This window comes from Copadichromis virginalis, linkage group LG1 (genome assembly GCF_057382275.1).
Source record: "Copadichromis virginalis isolate Kocher_CV1m ecotype Utaka linkage group LG1, C_Virginalis_male_GT1.1, whole genome shotgun sequence".
Classification (NCBI taxonomy): Eukaryota; Metazoa; Chordata; class Actinopteri; order Cichliformes; family Cichlidae; genus Copadichromis; species Copadichromis virginalis.
Window position 1 is genome coordinate 42,080,840 of NC_140618.1, and position 26,288 is coordinate 42,107,127.

Consider the following 26,288-nt stretch of genomic DNA (forward strand, 5'->3'; position numbering starts at 1 on the left):
AGTCAGTCATATATCTACAAACACAACAAGCTGAAAGTCAGTGATGCTGCTCGGTTTGCAGTCCTGAACATCACGGCACAAGCAGGATTCACTGCACTGTTAATGTTAGCTATGTTATATTGCTGCCTCTGTTCGGTGGTGTCGAGCCAATCAGACTTCAACGTTTGTTTCAACGAGCTGACGGTTCACTCGTTAAGCTGAAAGAAAGATGCTAGACAATCTGCTCCCTGTTTGTGAAGGATTGCTAGAAAAGTTTTTTAAAAAATTATTAGGTAAAAATTAGGTAATGTTAAAATAATGTTATCATCCCAGTGTTTCCAGTGTGGGAGAAAGTACTCAGGGCCTTCAAGTTACACACCATGAAAGGCAGCAACAAGTATAATGTTCAGAAACCTAAAGTCTGTATCAGCAGCAGAATGGAGCTAAAATAAATGTTGGTTTCAGTTCTATGAAGCTTTGAGTATTTTGGATCAGTAGCTGCTGTGTTTGTTGCATCATATTGCTGTAATTATTATATGCTTTATATATTCTGAGCTAAGTTGATCTATAGTGTTACATCATATTCTATAAGGATGTTATGTGTTTGTAGACTTTCTGCCCAGTTTGACCCATTTAGCAGAAGTCAGCCTGTTTAAGGCTCTGATGTCTATCCTGTGTGACTTAAAGCAGTTGTGACATGGTCTGATTTTCTCACCCAATAAAGGAATATTTCACATATCAGTATAGCAGACATCTTGCTCCTCCCCCTTTTGTGAGTGTGGACACTTCCTCTCTTTGCTCTTTAAATGCTTTGCTTCTTTTATTGATTTTTATTGATTTTTATGCTGATTTTTTCCCCTTTTTTCTATATGAGCTTACCTGCGATAGCTTCTGGACACTTATAGATCATTAGGACTAAAGTGTTCTTAACAGAAACAGCAACATTTTTATAGTTACCTTATCTTCAGCGCTCCGTGTGTTTGTGGCCTAGACACAGCTGAAGCCTGATTACAGCGTCTGGGCACCGAACAGCCTCAATAGCCTGGAAAGGTGCTAACCGCTAGGCTAACTAGCAACAAGATGCCTTCCCTCTCCACAGATGACTACCACAGCCTCCTGCAGAAGATTGCAGTACTGGAGACAAAAATTCATCGCTTAGAAGTAAACGTGGAGGTAAATGGACTGTGTGGAAATGAAACAACCTTGCCTTTGACTCAAAACAATGGCGATGAGCACGCTAGTACACAGCTAAGGAGCACAGATAACATGACCAAGAAAGTAGACTCTGTGCATTATTATAAATCCTCAAGTGATAATCCCCCCTTGGACTGTCTTGGTGCAAAACCAAGACATAAATCACGTCTCCTGGAAGGGGGAGGACGTACCACAGGCAGGGCACAGCGAGCTGAAATCTCTGAAACCGACTGGCCTTCACTTCCTATGAGACAGAGAAGCTCTTCTACCCCTGTATACGGGAGGAAACAGGACTGGACAACCGTGAATAGGAAGGTTAGCAACAAACCTCCAAAACAACTGAATGTGAAACTGCAGAACAGATTTGCTCCACTATCAAAGGACCCTGGATCGATATCGGACAACCATCCATCTAAAAGCAGCGAAATAAGGTCTGAAAATCTGTTAAAAAGTGAAAGGCCACAGGGAAAGCTAAAGGCTAGGCCTGAAACTCTGATTGTGGGTGACTCTGCCGTAAAGGATGTACAAAGGATGTGCGGTAAGAACACTAAAGTCGTTGTTTGCACTGAATAAATGGCTTATATCAGCATGTGCTGACCACTCAGTGCATTTTATCAACAACTTTAATATTTTTTGGGAACGCAGGCATCTGTTTAAAGCAAATGGATTTAATTTTAACAAGTCAGGGGTGAAACTGTTCACCTCCAACTTGTTTTATTCCATACGTCATCCATCTGTGCTTGGTGCCAAGGCTGAGATAAACGAGGAGTTATCTCATAAAGAGGAACAAACAGTACTCCAAGAACAGACAAAGCCCAGCAGAAACCTTGAGGAGGAGCTCCATTTGCCCCCACCCGGGAAGAGCCTCAGAAAGGAGAGACATCTGAGGCAAGAAGAGGGGTCCCTATTTGCCTCCAACTCTCTCAACAACACCAACGAATCAGGACCAGGGACCACGACCTTCCCCAGTCCCCCAAACCCCTGACAGGCCATCACCCTCCTCCCCCTCCCTTTCTCCCTCCTCCCCACACCTGAAATTCACTGAGAAGATGATGGAGCGGGTCAATGCTGGGCTCAGATCTACCCCCCAGCCCAATCCCTTTTTGTCCCCCATAAACCCCCCACCAGAGCGGCCAAAGGTTCGCCATCGAGCCCCACCCTCAACAGAGCAATCGAAGTCACATTGCCCAGCCTCGCCCCCCTTAGTTCCTCTTCATGCCCTGTCTCCGCAGTCTGATGTGTGATGTGTGGAGGGTCCGGGCTGTGAGGATTATGGCAGTGGTGACTTTTCCCAGGAGAAGCTGGGACCCTGTTTACTAGAAGGTTTTAAAATCTCTGTACTTTTAGGTGACAGAAGGAGACATGTGGCCTGGTCAAAACACAGAGAGCTGCACTCTAAAAGATCTTTAAACATAGTAAACATACCTTGTGTGCCACAGACTGCTCCCAAACACGAGGGGACAAGTAATGCCTCTAAAACACTTAAGTTGGCTTTATTAAACATTAGATCTTTAGCTGGGAAAACATTTTTAATTAATGATTTAATCACTGAGCACAGCCTTGATTTTATGTTTTTAACTGAAACTTGGTTGGACCAAAGTAACAGTGGAGCTGTTCTCATCGAGACGACCCCTCCTAACTACAGTTTTATCAGTGAGGTCAGGGCGAGCAGGAGAGGAGGAGGGGTTGCTGTCTTATTTAATGAATCATTTCAATGTAAGCAGCTATCTCCTGGAAGTTTTCAGTCTTTTGAATATGTGGCTTTACAGCTGAAGGCCCCATCCAAAGTTGTGTTTCTTAATGTTTACAGGCCTCCCAAATACTGCACAGACTTTTTTAATGACCTCAGTGAACTGCTGTCTGTGATCTGTGTTGATTTCGACTGTGTAATTATTGCTGGGGATTTTAACATTCATGTGGACAACCCTCAGGACAAAGGGACTAAAGACCTGAGTAACACTCTGGGCAACTTTGGGCTGACTCAGCATGTAACAGAGGCCACACATAATAGAGGACACACTCTTGACCTACTTGACTTGATATTGATATTGTATCACTGTGGGGCTGTATACTGTTGATCTAAAGTGAAATTATCCTGTGGAAACAGGAATTTTCCATTTTAGAGCATTTTGAAATCACTGAAAGTTAGGTCAATTATGGACAATTTGAAAAGGCTTTTATTTTTGAAAGCAAAATCAGAATGACTTGATATTGATATGGTATCACTGTGGGGTTGTATACCGTTGATCTAAAGTGGAATTACCCTGTGGAAACAAGAATTTTTCATTTTAGAGCATTTTGAATCGTTAGGAGATTAAGTCAAATATCCGCAATTTCAAAGGGCCATTACTATGAAAAGCAAAATCAGAAAGAATTTATTTGATATGGTATTACTGTGAAAAAGACTGCGGTTGGAAAGTGTTGATACAAAGTTCAAATAGTATTTGGAAATACGACTTTTGCTTTTAAGAGCATTATGAATTCATTGAAAGAGTAGTTCAAAAATGAAGATTCACAGGGCTTTTACTTTGAAATCCAAAATAAGATGGCCTTGATAGTGACAGGGCACAATTAGGGTACAAGGCTGTGTCATATAGATGTAACATTAGAGTTTGTAAAAAAAAAAAAAAGCCTAAATTATATGTTATTATGTTCTTAACATATCTGTTAATTCACTCGAAGTTGGCTTTTATTTTGAAATCCGGTTTCCACATCCATTCCCGTAATACTTTGAATACACAGGGAACGTAAAATAAACTGGAGGCTGGCTTGACACCAGTAAACTAACGCCAGTTCTTCAGTAACTGACGAGGGCTCAAGCATCTCCGCACCAACGGTAAGTTATTTTAAAAAAAGCCAGAGAAACGAGCTGCAGAAGCTGTAACATAATGTTAGCATTTACTTTGGCTGATCCAAGTACGTCCATTAAATGTGTTGTTTTTGAGAGACTCATGTTGTACTTTTATTTTAATAGTGATGAGTGTCGAACTAGTTGTTTCGCTAAATTAAGTAACTCACCTGAAACGTAAATGAGAGCTGTGGCAGAAACGCAAAGCTGCAGTCTTGTCAGACTGTTTTTTTTCCCAGTCATCCGTTCGTTCGCTCCGGTGAATGCATCCAAACTTTGCAGAAAGTCCTATTAGTTTAAAAAAAGTTGATATATTGTTGAAATACATGTTGAAATCAGCTGGTAAAAGCCAGTCAGCTAACTGAATAGGTCACTATCATGTTTACATATGTGTTCAAGGTCAACTTAAGCCATGTCCACACGTACACAGGTATTTTTGAAAACGGAGATTTTCCGTTTTCGTTTTAAAAAATAATCCCGTCCACACGTAAACGCAGAAATGAAGGAAAACGCTGCTATGAACATGCCAAAGCAGCAGGTGGCGATATATTCCTAACCGTGCAGAAATGTTGGCCAATCAGAAGTCTAGAAGCCTCGGTGGGAAAAAGTAAACAAAGCTGGGGCATAGAAGCAGAAGCAAGTGGTATGTGTGGAGGCAGTGCAGAGAGTACAATTAACAGTAACAGTATTGTAGAAATTCATTTCACCGAAACAATAACGTGGCGCACAGTGTGACGTCAAAAAATGAGCACACCTTTGACACTGCGTTTTCTCCATTTTTCTGTCCACACATAAATGCAAAAACGGAGTTTTAGAAAATATCCACCCTGGCCGGAGTTTTTAAAAATCTCCGTTTTCAGTGACCAAAAACGGCGTTTACGTGTGAACGAAAGGTGCAAACGCATAGAGAAATCTGCGTTTTCAAAAATACCCGGGTACGTGTGGATGTAGCCTAAGATAATGACTATTAGGCAAAGCAAACCAAAATTACATGATTTGTTCAGAGTTACTGTCAAAAAAATTTTAAACACACAAAAAAAATACTCATCTTCACATTAATAAGAGCATTAAAGTCAATATAACTTTTATTGTCAGTATTGGTCTTTTTTTTTTTAAAGGTGAAACTACTAAATATAACATATTTCAAATTGTCAGTAACTTGTCCGACAGTAAATAACTGACATAACTAATTACTTTCATACAAACCAATCAGTAAGTTATTTTGTATATTTTTTTAAATGAGTAATCAGTTATAAATAACTATTTGCATTTCTGAAGTAACAGTAAGACTACTGACAACATTAACTGTTACTTTTCTTTTCTAAAACTATCTTTTGTTTTTCTTTTCTTTACCTTTTTTTCTTAGTAACTCAGGAGGTTATGTTTTTGGTGGCATTTGTCTGACTGTTAGCAAAATAACTCAAAGTTATGGACAGATTTTAAATTTTCAGGAAATGTCACAAATGGGCCAATAAACAAGTAATTCAATTTTGGGGGTGATCAGGCATGATCAAGGAATTTAAACTATACTGTACTGAACTCTCCATGTGCTTTGCTAGTCTTATTAATCTATTATCAAGTACTGCTTTGTTTGTCATTTTAGTTGTCATTTTAAAAGCTCAAATTAAAGACATCAGTCAGTAAAAATACATCTACCTTGTACCTTATGGGCATGAATCTAGCTAACTAATGAATGCAATATTGTTTGGTGATTGCTACCTATCAATGCAATTATTTATTTCTGTTTTAATAGATATGTTTTTGTTATTCTGTTTCAGAGTGGATTTCAAGAAGATGGAGAGGGTCACCTGAATCTTGACATTTATAAACATGCAACTGCATTTCTTCTTCAAGCCAAGGAAACCCATCGACTGACACAGGTAATTTATGCCATTAATTTTCCATTGAATTGTATTTCATTGTTAGAGAACCTAAAAGCAATATGCTTAACTTATGCTGAACAGTGCTCAAGCTATAACTTGGGCACTGTTCAGACCTGGCATCTTGAATAGATCATTCAAGATGTCATAAATGGACAGCTTTAGGTATGTGAGTGAAACACCTGACATTCGAATGTGTCTCCATGTACTTCATGGGTGACCACTCAGATCTCACTCCCCCACTATATATGGAAATAGACATGTATGTTGCATCCAAAATCTGCCTATCACTATATTTCCTTAGCATGAGCTAAGAATAGAGACAACATAATACACACAACACAAATTTTCAATTTGCATTTCCACCTATGATCCGATTCCTCAAAATGCATTATAATTAAGTGAATACAAGGTTTTAACGTTGCATAAGGCAATATTATTCTTTACAAAAAAAATTGGGTGGTGGGGGTAACTTATTTTGCTCATTGCATCGCACTAACTTTATGTAACTGAAGGTTTCCTTTTTCAAAAATTGTGTCTGTGAGTTTGCATGTTGACTGTGTTTTCATATGAATTTTGTAATTAAGGTTTTTTCCTTTGTTTTTCCTCTTCCACAGAGAGCTGTTAACCACTTCGTGAGTGGAATCCAGCAATATCAGGCCGTATTATTGGAGCACTTAAAACAACAAATGAGTGACATGATTGAGAGACATTCTGGGGACCTGGATCAACTAAAGAGTGATGCAGTGGGGGTATTTGACCAGTTTGTTGACCCTTTCACTCAAATTGCTTCCACACATTTGCAGGAAAAGACTATCAAAGAACTGTTAAAACCAGTTGAACCAGAGATTATTGTCACAAAACAAACAGTCTGTTATTCGAAGCGTGGAGACTCCAGGGTTCTTGCCATTAAAGACCATTGTTTTCATTACATACCGTTGTTGAAAAGTTTGGAGCAGCTGCTATCACATCCAAGAATGCTTGCAATGATTGATGAGAGGCCAAAGCCATGCAAGGATGGCTTTCTTCATGATTTCATTGATGGAGACATTTTTAAGTGGCACCCACTGTTTATTAAAGTCCCTACAGCATTACAGTTGATTTTATATACAGATGAAATTGAACTATGCAATCCTCTTGGATCTAGGGCAAACAAGAACAAGCTGTTATTGATTTATTACACCTTAGGTAACATCAGCCCTAAGTACAGATCAAGACTTCCTGCTATTCGTCTGCTTGCCATGGTAAAATCAAAAGATCTTTCCCGTTGTGGTATAGATGAGATATTTGAGAGGATTAACCGTGACTTAATTGAGCTGTGTGATGGTGTCCAAGTTGTCACTGCAAGGGGTGAGAGGACAATTCATGGGGCACTCATATCTGTGTGTGGAGACACTCTAGCTCAGCATGAAGTGGCTGGATTTAAGGAAGGAGTGGGTTTTGCCTACAGTAAATGCAGGCACTGCGAATGCCACTCTGAAGACATGCAGGAAAAATTTAATGAAGATTTTTTTTGTTAAAAGGACCATGGCCAGTCATAACAGGCAATGTAATGACATTGAGAAGGCAAGTACGGACTTTCTGAAAGACAAACTAAAAATAACGTATGGTATAAACAGGAGAAGCAAGTTAACAGACTCTCCTCACGTTGATATAATCAATCAAACCCCGCAAGACATCATGCATGTTATCCTTGAAGGCGTTGCCCCATATGAAATCAAATGTGTTTTAAAGAATCTTGTGCTTTCAGGGCAAATGAACTAAGATTCATTCAATAGTGCAATTTTGTGTTTCCCTTATTCTCATGTTGATGTGAGGGATAAGCCTTGCCCCATATCTGTCAGTACGCTGTCATCAAATGACAATAAATTGAAACAGTCAGCTGGGCAGATGCTGGTTTTGTTGAAGATCCTTCCATTTCTTATGGACAAAATTGGAGAAAATCATTACACACAAATGCTACGTAACATGTTAGAGATCATAAAAATTCTGTTTTCACCTATTATTGCTGTCTCAACTCTCTCCAGATTGAAGCTTTTAATAGAGCAGCATTTAAAACATTTCAAACAACTGTTTCCAGATTAAAATATTATACCTAAACAGCATTATTTACTGCATCTTCCTTCTCAGATTAAGGCTCTTGGTCCTACAGTGAGGCATATGTGTATGCGTTTTGAGTCAAAACATTGTTTCTTCAAGCAGTGGGCTCTGAAAAGTAGTTTTAAGAATATTTGTAAATCTCTTGTGAAGCACAACCAACTTTATGAATGTAGTCAGAACGTGCATGAGAAACATCCCATTTTTTCAAGTGAAGTCGACATGGTTCCAGCCAAAGAGGTGAAAAATGTTCATTATGTAGAAGGCAAGATTAAAGACTTCATTGAGCAAGTTGAACATGTAGTTTCTGTACAGTGGATTATGCTACATGGAAATATACATTCATGTGAAAAATCTTTGGTTATTTCTGATGTCATAAATGATGCTCCAGAGTTTGCACTTGTTAAAAACATCTATATTGTAAATGCATCTGTGTATTGTTTTGAATGCCAGCCTCTCTCTACAGTTGGGTGGAATGATCAATATTTAGCTTATGAGGTAGAAGTTCCCTGTCTAGCTCAGGCAAATATTTTTGTGGATGCTGGAAATCTTGTTGATTATACAGCGTACCACTATGTAAACTTTAATAACAGCAAGTACATTCCAGTGAAGTATGATCTAACTGACATCATCAAACATTATTCTTTTGTGAATATGTGGGCTGAAATAAGGTTTTTAAAGACTGGCAAAAAAATTGTTCTATTTACTTTTTATTTTACTTTTGGCGCAATCTGTTCAGTGCAACACAACTGAGAGGGAAACAATTTCAGTGTTTTGCCTCTTTTTCAATGTCACATTGATATGGTTTGACTGATAAATACACTGTGCTTAAGATACTAAGACTCATAATAATGTAATGTTGGGCATGATATTAACCTGCAGTTCTCAATAAAGTAGATTTGATGTCCTGATTCAAGTTAGGTCTATTTCTTGAAACAAGATGATAAATCTTTTACAAATAACACAGCAGCTTAAAACGTTTATGAAATGCCAAAAAAGCTTGTTTCGTGTGAGATATGACTCAAAACAATATGTTTTCAAGAGTTTTTCACTTAACAAGATATCCAAGATGCACTGTCTAAAAACAAGTTCCTATATCTCACTGAAACGTTACTCTTTAGCGGATTATGGCTTATTTTAAGTGTGATTAGATATTTTGACTTGAAATAAGACAAATATACTTGGTAAGATTTTGAGTTTTTGCAGTGTAACTGAGGCAGATCTACCCTGATGGACAATGGGGACTCTAACCCACAAAATGACCAACAAAGGTCTGACCTAATGACCAACCGGGACTTTAACCCAGTATTTAAACTTTTCCTAGCAGACTCTAACTGCTTTCATTTCTTTCTTCTTAGCAGACTCTACTGCTTCTACTCATGAGATTTTTCATCAAAATCAAAACAGACATCCACCAGTAATTTCAGTGAGTAGACTTAAATTTTATCATGTCCAATTTGGCACACTTTGGAAATAATTCAACAGGTAGTGCCTTACCTTTGGATAAGCCGGCTTATGCCCACTCACTTCGACTACTGGAATTCATGTCTGCCCGTCAGACCACCTCAGACCACCGAATTTTACCACCGAAGATTATATTATTAATGCAATGGTAATGATGATAATTATTTAACAATAGCAGTAAAATTTCCCTGCTCCACATCGGTTTTCAGCGTTATTTTGTTATCGTTTTTATCGTTAACTCGGTTTTCCTGGTCTTTTCACGTGTGTTATGAATAAATCTGTTTTTTGGTACCGGTACTGGTTTTATTTTGTTGTATGTATCCGCGACACCTTAAAGGCCGGTCCGTGAAAATATTGTCGGGCATAAACCGGTCCGTGGCGCAAAAAAGGTTGGGGACCGCTGCTTTAAATAATGTTTCCTTTTATAAAAGTAGGATAATGAAAAAACATTTATCATAAAATTTATTATTGACATGTTTGTGGCAATTAATATGTGAATCAACTAAATGGGGCGGGGGGGAGGAGGGTGTTGGCCCAACTGGTCTTAAACTAAGAAACACTAAAGTTAAATTTGAAAACAATTTAAAACAAAACATCCCCATTCTAAAATGTCATGTGACAATCTGATTGGCTTACGGAGTGATGATGTCACAAGGACTATGTTGCCTTTGATCTGAAGTCTATAAATAGGGGTCAGAAGCAGCAATTTATCAGTTTGTTCACAGCCTTCAAACGTTCGACCAGAGATCCATTTGGAAATATTTCTAAGCCTTTTCAGAGTCACTGTGCACGGGCTCCAACATGCCTCCACGAAAAGGCCAACAAAGACAAAAAGATTATGCTGCCTGTCCTTTGTGTTCTGGCCGGCCAATCTCTCCAGGAGAAATTGTGCGGCCAACCTCTCCAGGAGAAATTGTGCGGCCAACCTCTCCAGGAGAAATTGTGCGGCCAACCTCTCCAGGAGAAATTGTGCGGCCAACCTCTCCAGGAGAAATTGTGCGGCCAACCTCTCCAGGAGAAATTGTGCGGCCAACCTCTCCAGGAGAAATTGTGCGGCCAATCTCTCCAGGAGAAATTGTGAGTGAAGAAAGGACAAAAGCTGGCATCGTTGGACCATAGAAGCATGATGGGGAGATGTTATGAGGAGACTCCGTCTCAGATTAATCCTCGTCCACTTCCAGGGAAAACTACATTTATTCAGGTACGTCCAAGACACCCTGGCAGAAGTGCAGGTATGGCTTCCCCAGTGAATCCTCCTGTAGAGTCTCCATCAACACCACCTTTCCTCAATTCTGATGATGGATTACCACCAGTTGATTGTTAAAAATTAACTGCTAAAATAGGCCATTAGAAGTATACTTCATCTTGTCTCCCTATATCATGGCTGGGCATTCTCAGTCCACGAGGGCCGGTGTCCCCGGCCCTCGTGGACTGAGATTGCCCAGCCACCCCCAACCGGTCGCAGCAGATGGCCGTCCCTTCTTGAGCCTGGTTCTGCCGGAGGTTTCTTCCTAAAGGGAGTTTTTCCTCTCCACTGTCGCCCAGTGCTTGCTCAAAAGGGGATCATTGGATTGTTGGGGTTTTCTGGCTTTTACTGTAGTGTTTTCACCTTACAGTATAAAGCAGCTTGAGGAGACTGTTGTTTTGCCATGATGCAAATTGATGCACATCTATTATAGCATCAAAGTAAAACAAAAAAACTAAAGTATACTTCAGTGAAACGAATCACAATGTCTAATCTGGCAAAAAGAAAAGAAAAAAGCTTCCACCTTTAAATAAAAATCCAAATCACAAACACATTCTGATTTTTGTTGTGTTTTTTTGTGTGTTGTCACATATAAAATCTTTGCACTCTGTCACGGTCTCGGTGTCTGCCCGGCCGGCTCCGCAAGGCTACATATGTTTATTGTGTTGCTGCTTTCTTCCACTCGTCATTCTGCCGGGGCGGAGCTCAGGCCCACGCACCTGTCTGCAATTACGCTGCAACGTGTCCTGTCTGTATGGAGACTGAGCTGCCAGAGTAATAATGTAGATACAGGCCTCTTTCTCCTGCTGCTGGTGTTCATGGTTTTATTCCATTGATGTTGCTATCATTTGTAAATATATTTATTTGCTGTTATTTTATCAATTTTCTACTACTGTCGTTCATGTATTTAATTTTTGTATTTAAATATGATTTTTTTAAGTAATGCTGCGAGATGGACAGTTAAATAAAGGTTTCATTGAATAAAAAAAGATTTAAAGATGACTGGTGGCGGAAGCAGAGCACAGACTGTGTCTATCGCTATCGTGTGGTGCAGAGATATATTGCCATTGAATTTAGACAACGAAAGCTTGGCTCACAGAGCAGCTGCAACACGAACAAAAAACATTAAATAGCAACATGATGTATTATATTATATTATAGTGCAAACAGATATCAAGTGGAAGACAGTCTGGATGGTCCCCCATAAATATTTGATTGTAAATGTAACCCAGGTCCCACGTAGCTATGGTAAAGCTAGAGTATGTAGTACAATGAGACTGGGCCTGGGTTCGTAGTGCTACTAGTAATTGATAGGTTTGTAGCTTGTACCTATCCGCTGGAACGTTGAAGACAATATAATTACACTGCAAAGCAAGACACAAGCAGGCTGGTTTACTCATGCATGAGGGAAATCTGGCTGGAGCCAAGTGTCGTCCCACCACCTAGCCTCCATCAGACTCTCAGCCAGGCTCCCCATAGCACTCCTTTTATTGTGGTTACATGAATATGCATAGGGTCATTAACATATGACATCTTACATAGGTATACATGTGAACAAAGAATACTGTGTGTGTGTGTAATCTATGCCGGAACACTCTGTAGAGGGAGTGAACGCACTCCCCCTTCATGCTACACAGAGCTGTTACTTTAGGATGAAACATCCTTTCAATCCACCAATGATTATTATACACTTCTAAGCATATATAAGTAAATATTTCTAAGCATAAATGACAATCAACAATACAAATCTAACATTTCCCCCCTTTTTGACCTTTATGCTTGAAAAGTTCCCAGTTATGAATACCTCATGTCTGACAGTTTCAATGCAAACATTGTTATACTCAGCATATGTCAAATCACCCTAAATTACTGAAAAAATACACAGTTTAACAAATGTATTAGCAGTTATCCCAGTCCTCATTGATCTCATCTCATGGCAAACTGCATCCTACAAGCAAACAAAGAAATTGTTAATTTAATAGTGAAAATAAGAAAGTAACATTTTCAAAAACATCTCAGCTTGGTGATGCTTCCTGCGGGTGTGCAAATCACATGTCTCTCTGCAGGGTGGTTTGAGCTCTGCAGGGCGTCATGAATGTCTCTTCCAGATGTTTCCATCATTGTCCATAGGACCAGAGTCCAAATGTATGTAGAATAAACATTCAAACATACCAGTTGGTTTTGTTGTTTGTCAACATGGGTCTCAGCTATTTCCAGAGCTGCAGACCTCTCAGCACTCTAGTTTTATGGCCTCCCATTACCTCATTTCAGGCCTTCGTCCTGTGAGGGGGATATTTATGACTCCTTCATTGTCCACGCTCTGCAGAGAAACACCTCTGTGAAAACGGTGCAGGGTTCAGTTGTCTTACTGCTGTTATGATCCCAGCAGCCTTCAGAGTGTCATCGTATGCACAGTATAGTGGCACAGCGTTAGGTGATGTTCATAGGAAACTGCTGTCATCACCACCATAGCTTCTGGTTCCTGTGCTTTCACAGAATCATGATGTCATCCTCGACCTCCTTCTGCGCTGTCGATGGAGCTTGGCACGCTCCCCTCATCCCTCGAGTTTTCATGTTCCAACGCTGCTGAAGGTTTAAGGCAGAGCACGTCGTACACCTTAGCTGTCTTCCTCAGCGTCAATATTGAATCTTTCATTTTATTTAAAATCTCCTGGAAGCTCAGTAGCACAGCTCTCTGTGTCATGTCTGCTGTGCTGAAGATGATCTCTGATCCTCCTGAAGCCTCTCTCCTGGCCTCAGCTCCCATCTTGTGGACGATCCTCTCAGGCACTCCTTTTCGTCACGCATAGTCCTGATTTTGGGCCTGCTGGATCTGTCTCAAAACACTCAGCTTCTCCGCCTTCCTCCGGGTTCAGCTGATTCAGCCGTCACGCCTCGCACTTGGTTGCCTTAGAGTTGATCAGAGGCTGGAGGTTGAAGTGCGAGCTTACCCTACGGGGGCTCAATCAGCACTCCCCCCTCACCACTGAAACAACCAAGTGTGAGATTTCTCTATTGTGCTGTCTTGGGGGTGCTGGGGTTTCCTGGGACCTCGACCTCTTTGCAGTGGCTCCAAGGTCTGATCTCATGATGGGCCCCAACCAGCTTGACCTTTGACCTCAACCACTGCCTGGGCTATGCCTGGAATGTTTCTCCTCACTGCTGCACCTGTATTTCAGAAAAACTTCTATTTGGAGAGCATGTCAACAATCATCAAACCACATTCTTTAGTTCAGTGAACTTCACTTATAGGCCATCAAAGCCTCATCTGAACATGGGTGCACCACTTGCATAGGTTTAATACTTGTAAATAAACGGCTAATCACACAAATCACTGCAACAATAATAGTAAACATTGTTTAATGTTAATTCTGGACCCCACCTCTTGACGCATGGACACTCTCATGCGTCAACTCACCAAACCTGGATCCCTGTCTTAAAAACTGGCTCCACCAGGAGCCTGCATACATAAGATCTGGAAATAAAATCAAACTTCACACGTATAAACAATTATATCAAAAGAGTAATAAGCATTCAGCACGGGCAAGACAAGTGTCATGTGCAGGTTTTCTCAAATCATTAAATCACTATTATTACCATAATTCGCCTCAAACATGGATCATCCCATGTGCTCAGTTAACATTAATGTAATCGGTGACTTCTCTTAAGCAAAGTCACTCCACTCACATATTATTATTATGGGCTCAAAGTGGCCAGCAAAGAGCCCATAATAAACTATTCCATAAATACCGTAATCTCTTATTTGTTTTACTCATGTCACTTGTCCGTTTCAGCTGAATCTTCCACAGCATTCTCAAAGAAACAAACATTAGCAATACACATTGACTGTGGTCAGATGGAGGTCAGACACAGGTCAACAGGTTCCAGAGGTGCCATAAAAACACCATAAAATCAACCATCAAAGTAACGTCACATTTTCCCAAAACACAGTGTAACAGCATCACCACTCATAACCTGTAAACACAGTTTTCCTCACACATAAACCCAAAAATCCTGTAGTAGGAAAAACATCAACCAGGTGTCCTGGTATAAATCATGTGAGCAAACCACATGAAGAACTGTAATGCTCGCTGAATCCTTTTTTTTTTAGGCTGGGACATAATTGTCCCAAATAAGTGGCTTTCTCAATCGGTCGTATAGCACTTTCAAACAAAATCAGTGCCTGTTCAAAAGATAAAAAATGAAAAATAACAAATTATCAAACCAAACTTTCAGTGCTCTGTGAAAGTATCAAAATAAAAAGGCCTTGTTAAGTCATGACACAAGCTCCTCATCAACTTCACAACAGGAGAAGAATCATCAGCTAGATTCACTCCAAACCAACCATCAGCTGCACAACACACAACAGTCTAATGTCTTATTAACTTATGAGTTTAATCACCCGGTCTGTGCTCTTCACTCATTTAGGCCACAGATCTATTTTATTCAATTTTCCTTTTTCCCTTCATCATAAAACATGTGACATGCTGTCATGCACTTCACAAAAGACGTTTGTTCTGACGTATTCAGAGTTGTATATCTAGATACAGAATTCACTCGCACATCAAAGCAGGGAACTCAGTGTTTTAGAGTTTCCACTCAAACACATCTCATCCACTCGTGCTAGAATTCAGTCACCTTTCATTAATCTAAAACCGATCAACTAATTTGCATATCAGCCATTAACCCACTAAGTTGACAGGACAACAGGAAAGCATGTTCAAAATAGTATCACAAAAGACAATTTCCCTCATACAGTAAATTACTTGCTGCATCAATCAAGCAGGAAGCTTCTCCCAATTTACCATTTTAACACTAAATTTATTGCCTGATCACTGATTCATCAAACCAGGATTTTTTTTTTTTCCCCACAAAGGGTAAATTGTTGTCCTGCAACCTAGAGTCAATTTTTTTTAGGATAAATTCAGTATTTGATAACAAGTGTCTGCTAAATTGACACTATTTTAACACTGATGAAAGATAAACTAATTTTCATTGCAGGTTTGTGTAATTAGACAGGTCTAATGCATGTCTGTGGAGCTGCATATGCAGCAGAGCATGTTCTTAAAGCTGCCTTTCCTACACACTTCTCTGCTATTATTTGATCATTTCTTAACTAATGTGCTATGAGTCTTCATGAGTCATTTTGTGTTTGGAATTGTTAGTAAAGTTAATTCATGTTCTGCTTGTTTGTGTGATTTTGTATGTTTCTATTTGTTTCAGACTCCTTCACAATTTTCCAACTTAAGCAGTCAGTTTTCTTTTCCCCAGATTTGCTAACCCAAATTTTGATTTCCCACATTTAATAACAGCATTCCTCTGTGTTTCCACTTACTCTCACTCTGTTGTCATCTCACTCTTTTGTCCTCTCCCACTTGCAACAGTCCCCAGCCGGCAGTTCTCCTTCAGCTTTGTCCTGTGTTCCACTGTCTCTTCTTGCCATTTTACTCCACAGGTGGCAAATGTCAAACTCCAACAGTCTCCTCAGTTCTCCTCGAAAGTTTTCTTCACATGCATAGTGAAGTTGCAGCTTGTTGTAAACACAGTGCCATTCATCCGATCAGTCAGGATGATGGGTTTGCTCTTCTCTGATGCTGTTTGTCCACATTGCTGCTGCTTGCTGAGACTTTTTGCTCAGGACTTGATGCTGTCTCTTTATCTGCCATGTTATTGCTTTGGAGCTGCATTCTTCAGGGAGGAGTGAGCTTGCTTGTGAGTTTGTGAGGTTGAGAAACACATTGCGCTGTATATAAGTCAGCCAGAACTTGGCCTGCATGTTTCCAATGATGTTTAACTATAAATTTCTTCCGTCCGACTGCTGCATGTGGAAAATTGATTCAGGTCTGCTTTTCACCTGAAAGTGACAAACTAAGACATGTTCATTATCATCACTGCTTAATCAACACACATCTCTCTCTCTCTCTCTCTCTCTGTCCGTGTTTGTGTGAACAATCCTTTCTTAAAGCAGAAAATGACATTGTAGTTGTTTTTTGGCTGATCAACACAAAACCTTTTTCCTATGATTATTTTTCTTCGTCTACAATGTAATTTGTCTCTTTTTCACTCTTTTTTTTTTTTTCCCTTTACAATAGCTGGTGATCCGCAAAATCACTGCTCTCACTCACAATCAAAGGCAATCACTTTTGCACAGTGCACAAAAACACTGTGATGTCAGACACATTCACACTCACTTTTTCATCTGCATAAATAAATCATATGGCTGGAGATATGTGCCATGGTGATCCATAGGCATGATCACCAGTTTATTTAATTATTTTTAATCCAACAAAACAAATAAACAAAAACATGATGCTGATGCCACACACACACACACACACACACACACACACACACACACACACACACACACACACACACACACGAGTCAAGGTGCAGAAAAACTGCTCATGGAAACGCTGCACACTCTGTTTCCCTTTCTTTGAGTAGTTCTCAGACAGCTCCTGATCTGATAATGTGTAGCTTGCTCATCAGCTCAAAAAACAAAAACAAAACTGCAACGCGACATCACACAGTAGTTGCAGCATATTAGTTGTTTTCACAGATGTGCTCTATATCTCAACAATGGCTCATAATAAGACGACAGTCTTCCACACAGGTCAAGTGCCTCTATGCACTTCATGAGTTTAAATATTTACCTATATCACTTCACATGTCATTGTACTGAATTTGAGCAACCACAAGCTTAATGTAGGTTACTTTTAACAACTATCCACCTCAATGGTTTGGCGCACAGGCTGTTGTCGAACAGGGCAAGCTAAAGAGTTAACATTTTGTGTCAGCAAGGGGTGGGGGGAAAGCCACCCACCAGAGCACAGCTGCTGATGTGGGCTGGCCTTTTCCACACACTCCTGGCTGCTTAGGAAACCATGATAACAACAACAGTCGGTGTCGCAGACCACGTGTTCTACTCCGCACACACTCACACAACAACAACAACAAATATCCTCACTCACAACCAACAAAAATTAGGCCTATTGTCTCAACGCAGTCTCACACAGTGACCACGTGCTCTGCCGCACACAGTGGCAAAGACTTACATAGCAGTGATCACGCGCTTTATCGCACACAGTGATAAAGACTTTCAACGCAACCTCACACAGTGACCGCGTGCTTTGCTGCACACAGCGGCAAAGACTTAAACTTACTCGGTGTTGCTTAGCGTGTAATGTAGCCTCGAATCCCGCCAATCGTCATTCATCGAGGAGAAAGGACAGACAGCGAATCCACAGGAACTTCCTGGCTGACGTCAGTCTTTCAGCGTGCCTCTCCCCCCCCTCGGTGAATGCGATCCCAGGGCTCCGGCATCGAAGGACCAATTAATGATAGGTTTGTAGCTTGTACCTATCCGCTGGAACGTTGAAGACAATATAATTACACTGCAAAGCAAGACACAAGCAGGCTGGTTTACTCATGCATGAGGGAAATCTGGCTGGAGCCAAGTGTCGTCCCACCACCTAGCCTCCATCAGACTCTCAGCCAGGCTCCCCATAGCACTCCTTTTATTGTGGTTACATGAATATGCATAGGGTCATTAACATATGACATCTTACATAGGTATACATGTGAACAAAGAATACTGTGTGTGTGTGTAATCTATGCCGGAACACTCTGTAGAGGGAGTGAACGCACTCCCCCTTCATGCTACACAGAGCTGTTACTTTAGGATGAAACATCCTTTCAATCCACCAATGATTATATACACTTCTAAGCATATATGAGTAAATATTTCTAAGCATAAATGACAATCAACAATACAAATCTAACAGTAATGATACCTGATACCCTCTAATTTAACTAATAAGGACCACCACAACTGTATTTTACACAAATTTATCCCTCACCGGGTATTTGTTTAGACAAAAAGAAATGAATAAAATAAACAGTTACTTTTATAAAATGAATTGAATTCAAATGAACAAACAAAAATACTGTAAATGTGACTACATGGATTTTCAATAAAAGATCAACACAAAATACCTCTTTCTTTAGTGCCAACTGTTATTTCAGTTACAACAGCTCACACCTTTAAAAGGGATGAATTTCACCCTTTGATAATAACTTTGATTAAAACTACAACACTTACTCAATTTAAACTAAATTTGTAACAGTGGGCCCCCACACACAAACACACACACACTTTAACCTGTCCACACTACACCGGTAGCACAGTGCTTGTTGCAGGCCTGATTCGAAGTTCGGGTGCGGTGAGGCCTAAAACTGATGGCCGCTTCACTCAAACTGAGCAATAAACAAAATACGTGCACTTTAGTTCCAGTTAGTACTCACAAGTCCAATGAGTTTGTTAGTGGGGCAATCAGAAACGGGCAGTTAGCAGTTAGTTCACCAGTAGTGAAGACATTCAGGGGTAAGAAAACAGTCAGGGGCGAGGAAATAGCAGGGTCCATCCGGGCAGAAACCTCTCTCTCCCTCTCCTTTCAGAGCGTCCCTCGGCTTCTAAACATATTAAAACACTTGAGCTAACAATACCAAATGCTATCACATAACGATTTAGCATTAGCATGCTTTGACTGAAAATCACAGAGCTAAACATACAGCATGGCATCACAGCACATAACGCGGTAAGCTGCGCTAATTAGCAAGTCGCTAGTTAGCATCACTATAACGAATAGTTACAGTACAAATGTCAAGGCACACAGTCTCATTTACCTCTTGCAGATCACAAATAAGTAATATCAGGACCACGGGTAGTCGACCTCAATGATACACTTAGATGCAAAATCCACACCACGTTTGCCTTACGACATCTCTCTCTTCGGACTTAGCTTCTGTGTCCGCTCCCACAGATTCACACAAACTGTTACCACTCGTCCCGCCCCCATAACAGAGAAGAGTGACATTGACTGGCTCGTCAGCACAACAACCAATGACAATACAATATTGAGATAACTGACATTAGATGGGTAAATAAGCTTAGGTTACACCCCAACATATTTAGTGTGCACAGAAAATGAACTCTAAATCATGAAACCCTTTTATTTATTGGACTCTTAACTGTAAATGAAATACATTTGTACTTGCATTTGATTTTTAAACCTTTTATCAACTATTTATATTTTAACCACTTTTTATAACAGTAGACTTTTTCTTTATACTGCAAGCCCGAATAATTGCAGACAGGGCTACATAAATAAGGTGAAAGAAGTCTCTTTTAAAATTCTACATAAATGTTATCCAGCCAGTCACTACATGGTCAAATTTAAAAGGGACATAAATACTAATTGTACTTTCTGTGGGGATCATCCAGAAACTGTGACACATCTTTTTTGGTACTGTTCTTTTACACAGAGATTTGTTATTGTCCATATTTTAAGGGAGTTTTCTTTACGATGGGAAAATGTTTTATTCTGTTTCTTTAAGTTTTTCTAGCAATACAAAGTCCTGTGTCACCCCTAAGGTTCAAACATGTAAAGTGAAACACACACTTGTTTCATAGCACATGAAAATAAAAACTAACTAACTATTAAATCATGATACATCCTAAGTGCAGAGCCAGCACTGGATAGTTCAGGTGTACTATAATCAAGCGGTAATGACAAGAACTGCTAAGATACCAAGAACATACCCACAGAAACAAACAATGCTGTTACCAATATTTTTATCTGTACGATATCAATGGAACTGATAATATGAAATATTAGTCAGATATTGCTTTTTTTTCTAGTATGAATATAAAAAGAAATAAATTAAATAATTACTGAAGTGTATGCAGTGACTTTTAAGATGACTTTATTGACCAAATCATGATCAAATCATAGCACTGGGTTACTTAAAAAAAAACCCAGCATGAGAACAGATTTTGTTATCACGAACACTTTTCTGCCCACCGTTTCAGCAAATTATTCTTTAAAGCATGAACCCCAGGCAGAGCACTGAGTACCAAGACCCACGAACACCTTTTGAATTACTTCAAAAGTGTACCTTAAGTCCTTTAGATAGTCCAGGTTAAGTGCATAGATGAGTCCAAGAAAAAGTGCAACTGCATTAGGGAAATCACAGACGTCATTGAGGACAATCTGATCCTCAATCACCAGGGCAATGCTTGTTATTGTTGGGCTTGAGCAGATGGTCCGAAATTGTGTCAAACATTGATATTTGACATCACAACAGAGAGATGAATCTGGCAGGTCTACCAGAACGAGTAAGAGCTGACCTAGAAAAGAACCCAGACTTTGTGGTCGCAAATTCTACAAAATGGGAGAGACACGTGATACATAGACTTCAGCTTGATATTTGACATCACAACAGAGAAGCGAGTCTGGCATTGATATTTGACATCACAGCAGAGAGACTGGATGTGATGTCAGAAAGATGACTGTGATGTCAGAACCCTCTAAATGTTGTAATTTACAGATGGTAAATGGCCTGTATTTATATAGCGCTTTACTAGTCCCTAAGGACCCCAAAGCACCTTACACATCCAGTCATCCACCCATTCACACACCGGTGACGGCAAGCTACATTGTAGCCACTGCCACCCTGGGGCGCACTGACAGAGATATTTAATTCCAAATGATTTGACTGCATCATTGCGTCTTTGAGTTATGACCCAAACTCTCTATCAACTTTGTGAATAAATTCACGTCCCCCTGTGACCTCATAATTACACCACAGTTCAGATAGCATGAATGAGTCATGAGGTCACACCAACAGTGACATCAGCAGTGACATCACTAAAGTTGCCAGGTGAGTCCATAAATAGAACCCGTGACGTGGAGCAGGTACCGCCATTTTGCACCTTGTGAGCAGCCTGAAAGTGTTGGCCCAACTGGTCTTAAACTAAGAAACACTAAAGTTAAATTTGAAAACAATTTAAAACAAAACATCCCCATTCTAAAATGTCATGTGACAATCTGATTGGCTTACGGAGTGATGATGTCACAAGGACTATGTTGCCTTTGATCTGAAGTCTATAAATAGGGGTCAGAAGCAGCAATTTATCAGTTTGTTCACAGCCTTCAAACGTTCGACCAGAGATCCATTTGGAAATATTTCTAAGCCTTTTCAGAGTCACTGTGCACAGGCTCCAACATGCCTCCACGAAAAGGCCAACAAAGACAAAAAGATTATGCTGCCTGTCCTTTGTGTTCTGGCCGGCCAATCTCTCCAGGAGAAATTGTGCGGCCAATCTCTCCAGGAGAAATTGTGCGGCCAATCTCTTCAGGAGAAATTACCACGGATGGTGTCTTATCAGTCCTAAGAACATTACAGGAAAGTCAGAAGGAAAAATCTGACCTACATTACAAAATTAAACAAATTGAAGAAGAGAAGCTTCAACTAGTGGAAAAGTGCAGACAACTGGAAGCACGAAATAAAGACCTGGAAGAAAAACAGCAACGCCAGCCTGATATAAAAATGATCAACGAGGGCTCGGGAGTGAAGTTTGGTGAAGGACGAGAGAAGATTTTTTCTCGTTTTCTTTCATCAGGAACACAGAGTGCTGAATTAAAAGAAACATCTGCCCAGCTTCAAGGAAAGAAAGCTACTATTGAGGAGATACAGTGGGATCTCCAAAACATTGAGAAACAGAATCAGGTGCTTCGAGGAAAGCTCAATGCAGCGGAGAAAACAATTGAAAAAATCCACCAACAGAAGACTGAACAGGAAATACAAATGCAGGACGAACTCAAAGCCATGCAGAAATTGTACAACGATCTGAAAGTCAAGTGTGGTGAAACAAAGCGCAAAAATAAAGAGCTTCTTGAAGAGAAAAAGCAACAGGAAGAAGAAAAACGTATTATCCAGGACTTTGAGAGAAGGCATCTAGAATTGCAAGAATTTTATAATAAAGAATATGAGGAAACACTTCAACTGAAAAGAGAAAAGGAAATACAAATGAAGGACAAACTCAAAGCCACACGGAAATTGTACAACAATCTGATAGTCAGGTTTGGTCAAATAAAGCGCAAAAATAAAGAGCTTCTTGAAGAAAAAAAGCAACAGGAAGAAGAACAACGTATTATCCAGGACTTTGAGAGAAGGAATCTAGCATTGCTAGAACTTTGTGATGAAACTCCTGAACTGCAAAGAGAAAAGGAAATACTGGAAAAACGATGTTCAGAGATGCAGTGTAGGATTGATGGAATGAAGAGAAAACACTCAAAGGTCATTAATGAGATGTTGTTGAAGTCCAATGACTTGAAGAGCCAAATAATTGAAATGCAGGCACAAAAGCAACAACAAGAGAAAATACATGAAGACCTGCAGCGTACGAGTCAAGAAATCCAGAGAAAAAACGAGCTGTTAGAAGAGATGCACAACAAAAAGCAAGAAAAGCTTAGAAAAAAACAAGCAACCTTAAAAGAAATGAAGCAAAGATGCCAGCAACTCGAGCAGCAGAATGCAGAAACAAACGATCAGCTGAGAACCCTTATCCTGGAGAACGAGCTCATGGAAAAATACCTGAAAAAGAAGAAAAAAGGCTGGTTCTGCCGCTTATTCAGATGATTTAGCCTCGTCCTCCTCCACCTGTGCCCCATCTTACTTTGCACCTCTCCTGTCCCCCCAACACATATTCTCCACCTTCTTCATCTTTTTTCACCCTCCCCCCCCCCCAACCAGTCCCAGCAGTTGACTGTCCCCTCCTGAGCCTGGTTCTGCTGGAGGTTTCTGCCCGTCAAAAGGCAGTTTTTCCTCACCACTGGCTGAAAAGGTGGCGCACGAAGAGAAACTGCACTCCACAAAAAAGCAACGGGAAAGATTTATATCCAAAGTGAATTGGCTGGAGAAGAAAGAGCGCCACTTCCAAGAGGAATTGTACCAGTGAATCCTCCTGTAGAGTCTCCATCAACACCACCTTTCCTCAATTCTGATGATGGATTACCACCAGTTGATTGTTAAAAATTAACTGCTAAAATAGGCCATTAGAAGTATACTTCATCTTGTCTCCCTATATCATGGCTGGGCATTCTCAGTCCACGAGGGCCGGTGTCCCCGGCCCTCGTGGACTGAGATTGCCCAGCCACCCCCAACCGGTCGCAGCAGATGGCCGTCCCTTCTTGAGCCTGGTTCTGCCGGAGGTTTCTTCCTAAAGGGAGTTTTTCCTCTCCACTGTCGCCCAGTGCTTGCTCAAAAGGGGATCATTGGATTGTTGGGGTTTTCTGGCTTTTACTGTAGTGTTTTCACCTTACAGTATAAAGCAGCTTGAGGAGACTGTTGTTTTGCCATGATGCAAATTGATGCACATCTATTATAGCATCAAAGTAAAACAAAAAAACTAAAGTATACTTCAATGAAACGAATCACAATGTCTAATCTGGCAAAAAAAGAAAAGAAAAAAGCTTCCACCTTTAAATAAAAATCCAAATCACAAACACATTCTGATTTTTGTTGTGTTTTTTTGTGTGTTGTCACATATAAAATCTTTGCACTCTGTCACGGTCTCGGTGTCTGCCCGGCCGGCTCCGCAAGGCTACATATGTTTATTGTGTTGCTGCTTTCTTCCACTCGTCATTCTGCCGGGGCGGAGCTCAGGCCCACGCACCTGTCTGCAATTACGCTGCAACGTGTCCTGTCTGTATGGAGACTGAGCTGCCAGAGTAATAATGTAGATACAGGCCTCTTTCTCCTGCTGCTGGTGTTCATGGTTTTATTCCATTGATGTTGCTATCATTTGTAAATATATTTATTTGCTGTTATTTTATCAATTTTCTACTACTGTCGTTCATGTATTTAATTTTTGTATTTAAATATGATTTTTTTTAAGTAATGCTGCGAGATGGACAGTTAAATAAAGGTTTCATTGAATAAAAAAAGATTTAAAGATGACTGGTGGCGGAAGCAGAGCACAGACTGTGTCTATCGCTATCGTGTGGTGCAGAGATATATTGCCATTGAATTTAGACAACGAAAGCTTGGCTCACAGAGCAGCTGCAACACGAACAAAAAACATTAAATAGCAACATGATGTATTATATTATATTATAGTGCAAACAGATATCAAGTGGAAGACAGTCTGGATGGTCCCCCATAAATATTTGATTGTAAATGTAACCCAGGTCCCACGTAGCTATGGTAAAGCTAGAGTATGTAGTACAATGAGACTGGGCCTGGGTTCGTAGTGCTACTAGTAATGATACCTGATACCCTCTAATTTAACTAATAAGGACCACCACAACTGTATTTTACACAAATTTATCCCTCACCGGGTATTTGTTTAGACAAAAAGAAATGAATAAAATAAACAGTTACTTTTATAAAATGAATTGAATTCAAATGAACAAACAAAAATACTGTAAATGTGACTACATGGATTTTCAATAAAAGATCAACACAAAATACCTCTTTCTTTAGTGCCAACTGTTATTTCAGTTACAACAGCTCACACCTTTAAAAGGGATGAATTTCAACCTTTGATAATAACTTTGATTAAAACTACAACACTTACTCAATTTAAACTAAATTTGTAACAGTGGGCCCCCACACACAAACACACACACACTTTAACCTGTCCACACTACACCGGTAGCACAGTGCTTGTTGCAGGCCTGATTCGAAGTTCGGGTGCGGTGAGGCCTAAAACTGATGGCCGCTTCACTCAAACTGAGCAATAAACAAAATACGTGCACTTTAGTTCCAGTTAGTACTCACAAGTCCAATGAGTTTGTTAGTGGGGCAATCAGAAACGGGCAGTTAGCAGTTAGTTCACCAGTAGTGAAGACATTCAGGGGTAAGAAAACAGTCAGGGGCGAGGAAATAGCAGGGTCCATCCGGGCAGAAACCTCTCTCTCCCTCTCCTTTCAGAGCGTCCCTCGGCTTCTAAACATATTAAAACACTTGAGCTAACAATACCAAATGCTATCACATAACGATTTAGCATTAGCATGCTTTGACTGAAAATCACAGAGCTAAACATACAGCATGGCATCACAGCACATAACGCGGTAAGCTGCGCTAATTAGCAAGTCGCTAGTTAGCATCACTATAACGAATAGTTACAGTACAAATGTCAAGGCACACAGTCTCATTTACCTCTTGCAGATCACAAATAAGTAATATCAGGACCACGGGTAGTCGACCTCAATGATACACTTAGATGCAAAATCCACACCACGTTTGCCTTACGACATCTCTCTCTTCGGACTTAGCTTCTGTGTCCGCTCCCACAGATTCACACAAACTGTTACCACTCGTCCCGCCCCCATAACAGAGAAGAGTGACATTGACTGGCTCGTCAGCACAACAACCAATGACAATACAATATTGAGATAACTGACATTAGATGGGTAAATAAGCTTAGGTTACACCCCAACATATTTAGTGTGCACAGAAAATGAACTCTAAATCATGAAACCCTTTTATTTATTGGACTCTTAACTGTAAATGAAATACATTTGTACTTGCATTTGATTTTTAAACCTTTTATCAACTATTTATATTTTAACCACTTTTTATAACAGTAGACTTTTTCTTTATACTGCAAGCCCGAATAATTGCAGACAGGGCTACATAAATAAGGTGAAAGAAGTCTCTTTTAAAATTCTACATAAATGTTATCCAGCCAGTCACTACATGGTCAAATTTAAAAGGGACATAAATACTA

General features: G+C 40.1%; 1 protein-coding gene and 1 long non-coding RNA gene across 2 annotated transcripts; both read left to right on the forward strand.

Annotated features, from left to right (window-relative positions):
- The first annotated feature begins 763 nt into the window (after positions 1–763).
- On the forward strand, positions 764–8,909 carry LOC146719342 (uncharacterized). The gene is made up of 3 exons (XR_014921420.1): positions 764–4,009; positions 5,800–5,901; positions 6,519–8,909. It is a non-coding gene; the product is annotated as an uncharacterized LOC146719342 (long non-coding RNA).
- An 11,598-nt stretch (positions 8,910–20,507) lies between these two features.
- LOC146719343 (uncharacterized) lies at positions 20,508–25,774 on the forward strand. Its single transcript, XM_085463721.1, has one exon. The coding sequence runs from the start codon at positions 21,779–21,781 to the stop codon at positions 23,192–23,194; it is 1,416 nt and encodes a 471-aa protein (XP_085319847.1). The 5' UTR covers positions 20,508–21,778; the 3' UTR covers positions 23,195–25,774.
- The last annotated feature ends 514 nt before the right edge of the window (positions 25,775–26,288 follow it).

What these genes read in the sequence shown, in the direction of transcription:
- LOC146719343 (XM_085463721.1), top strand. Translation starts at nt 21,779, where the DNA reads ATGCCTCCACGAAAAGGCCAACAAAGACAAAAAGATTATGCTGCCTGT.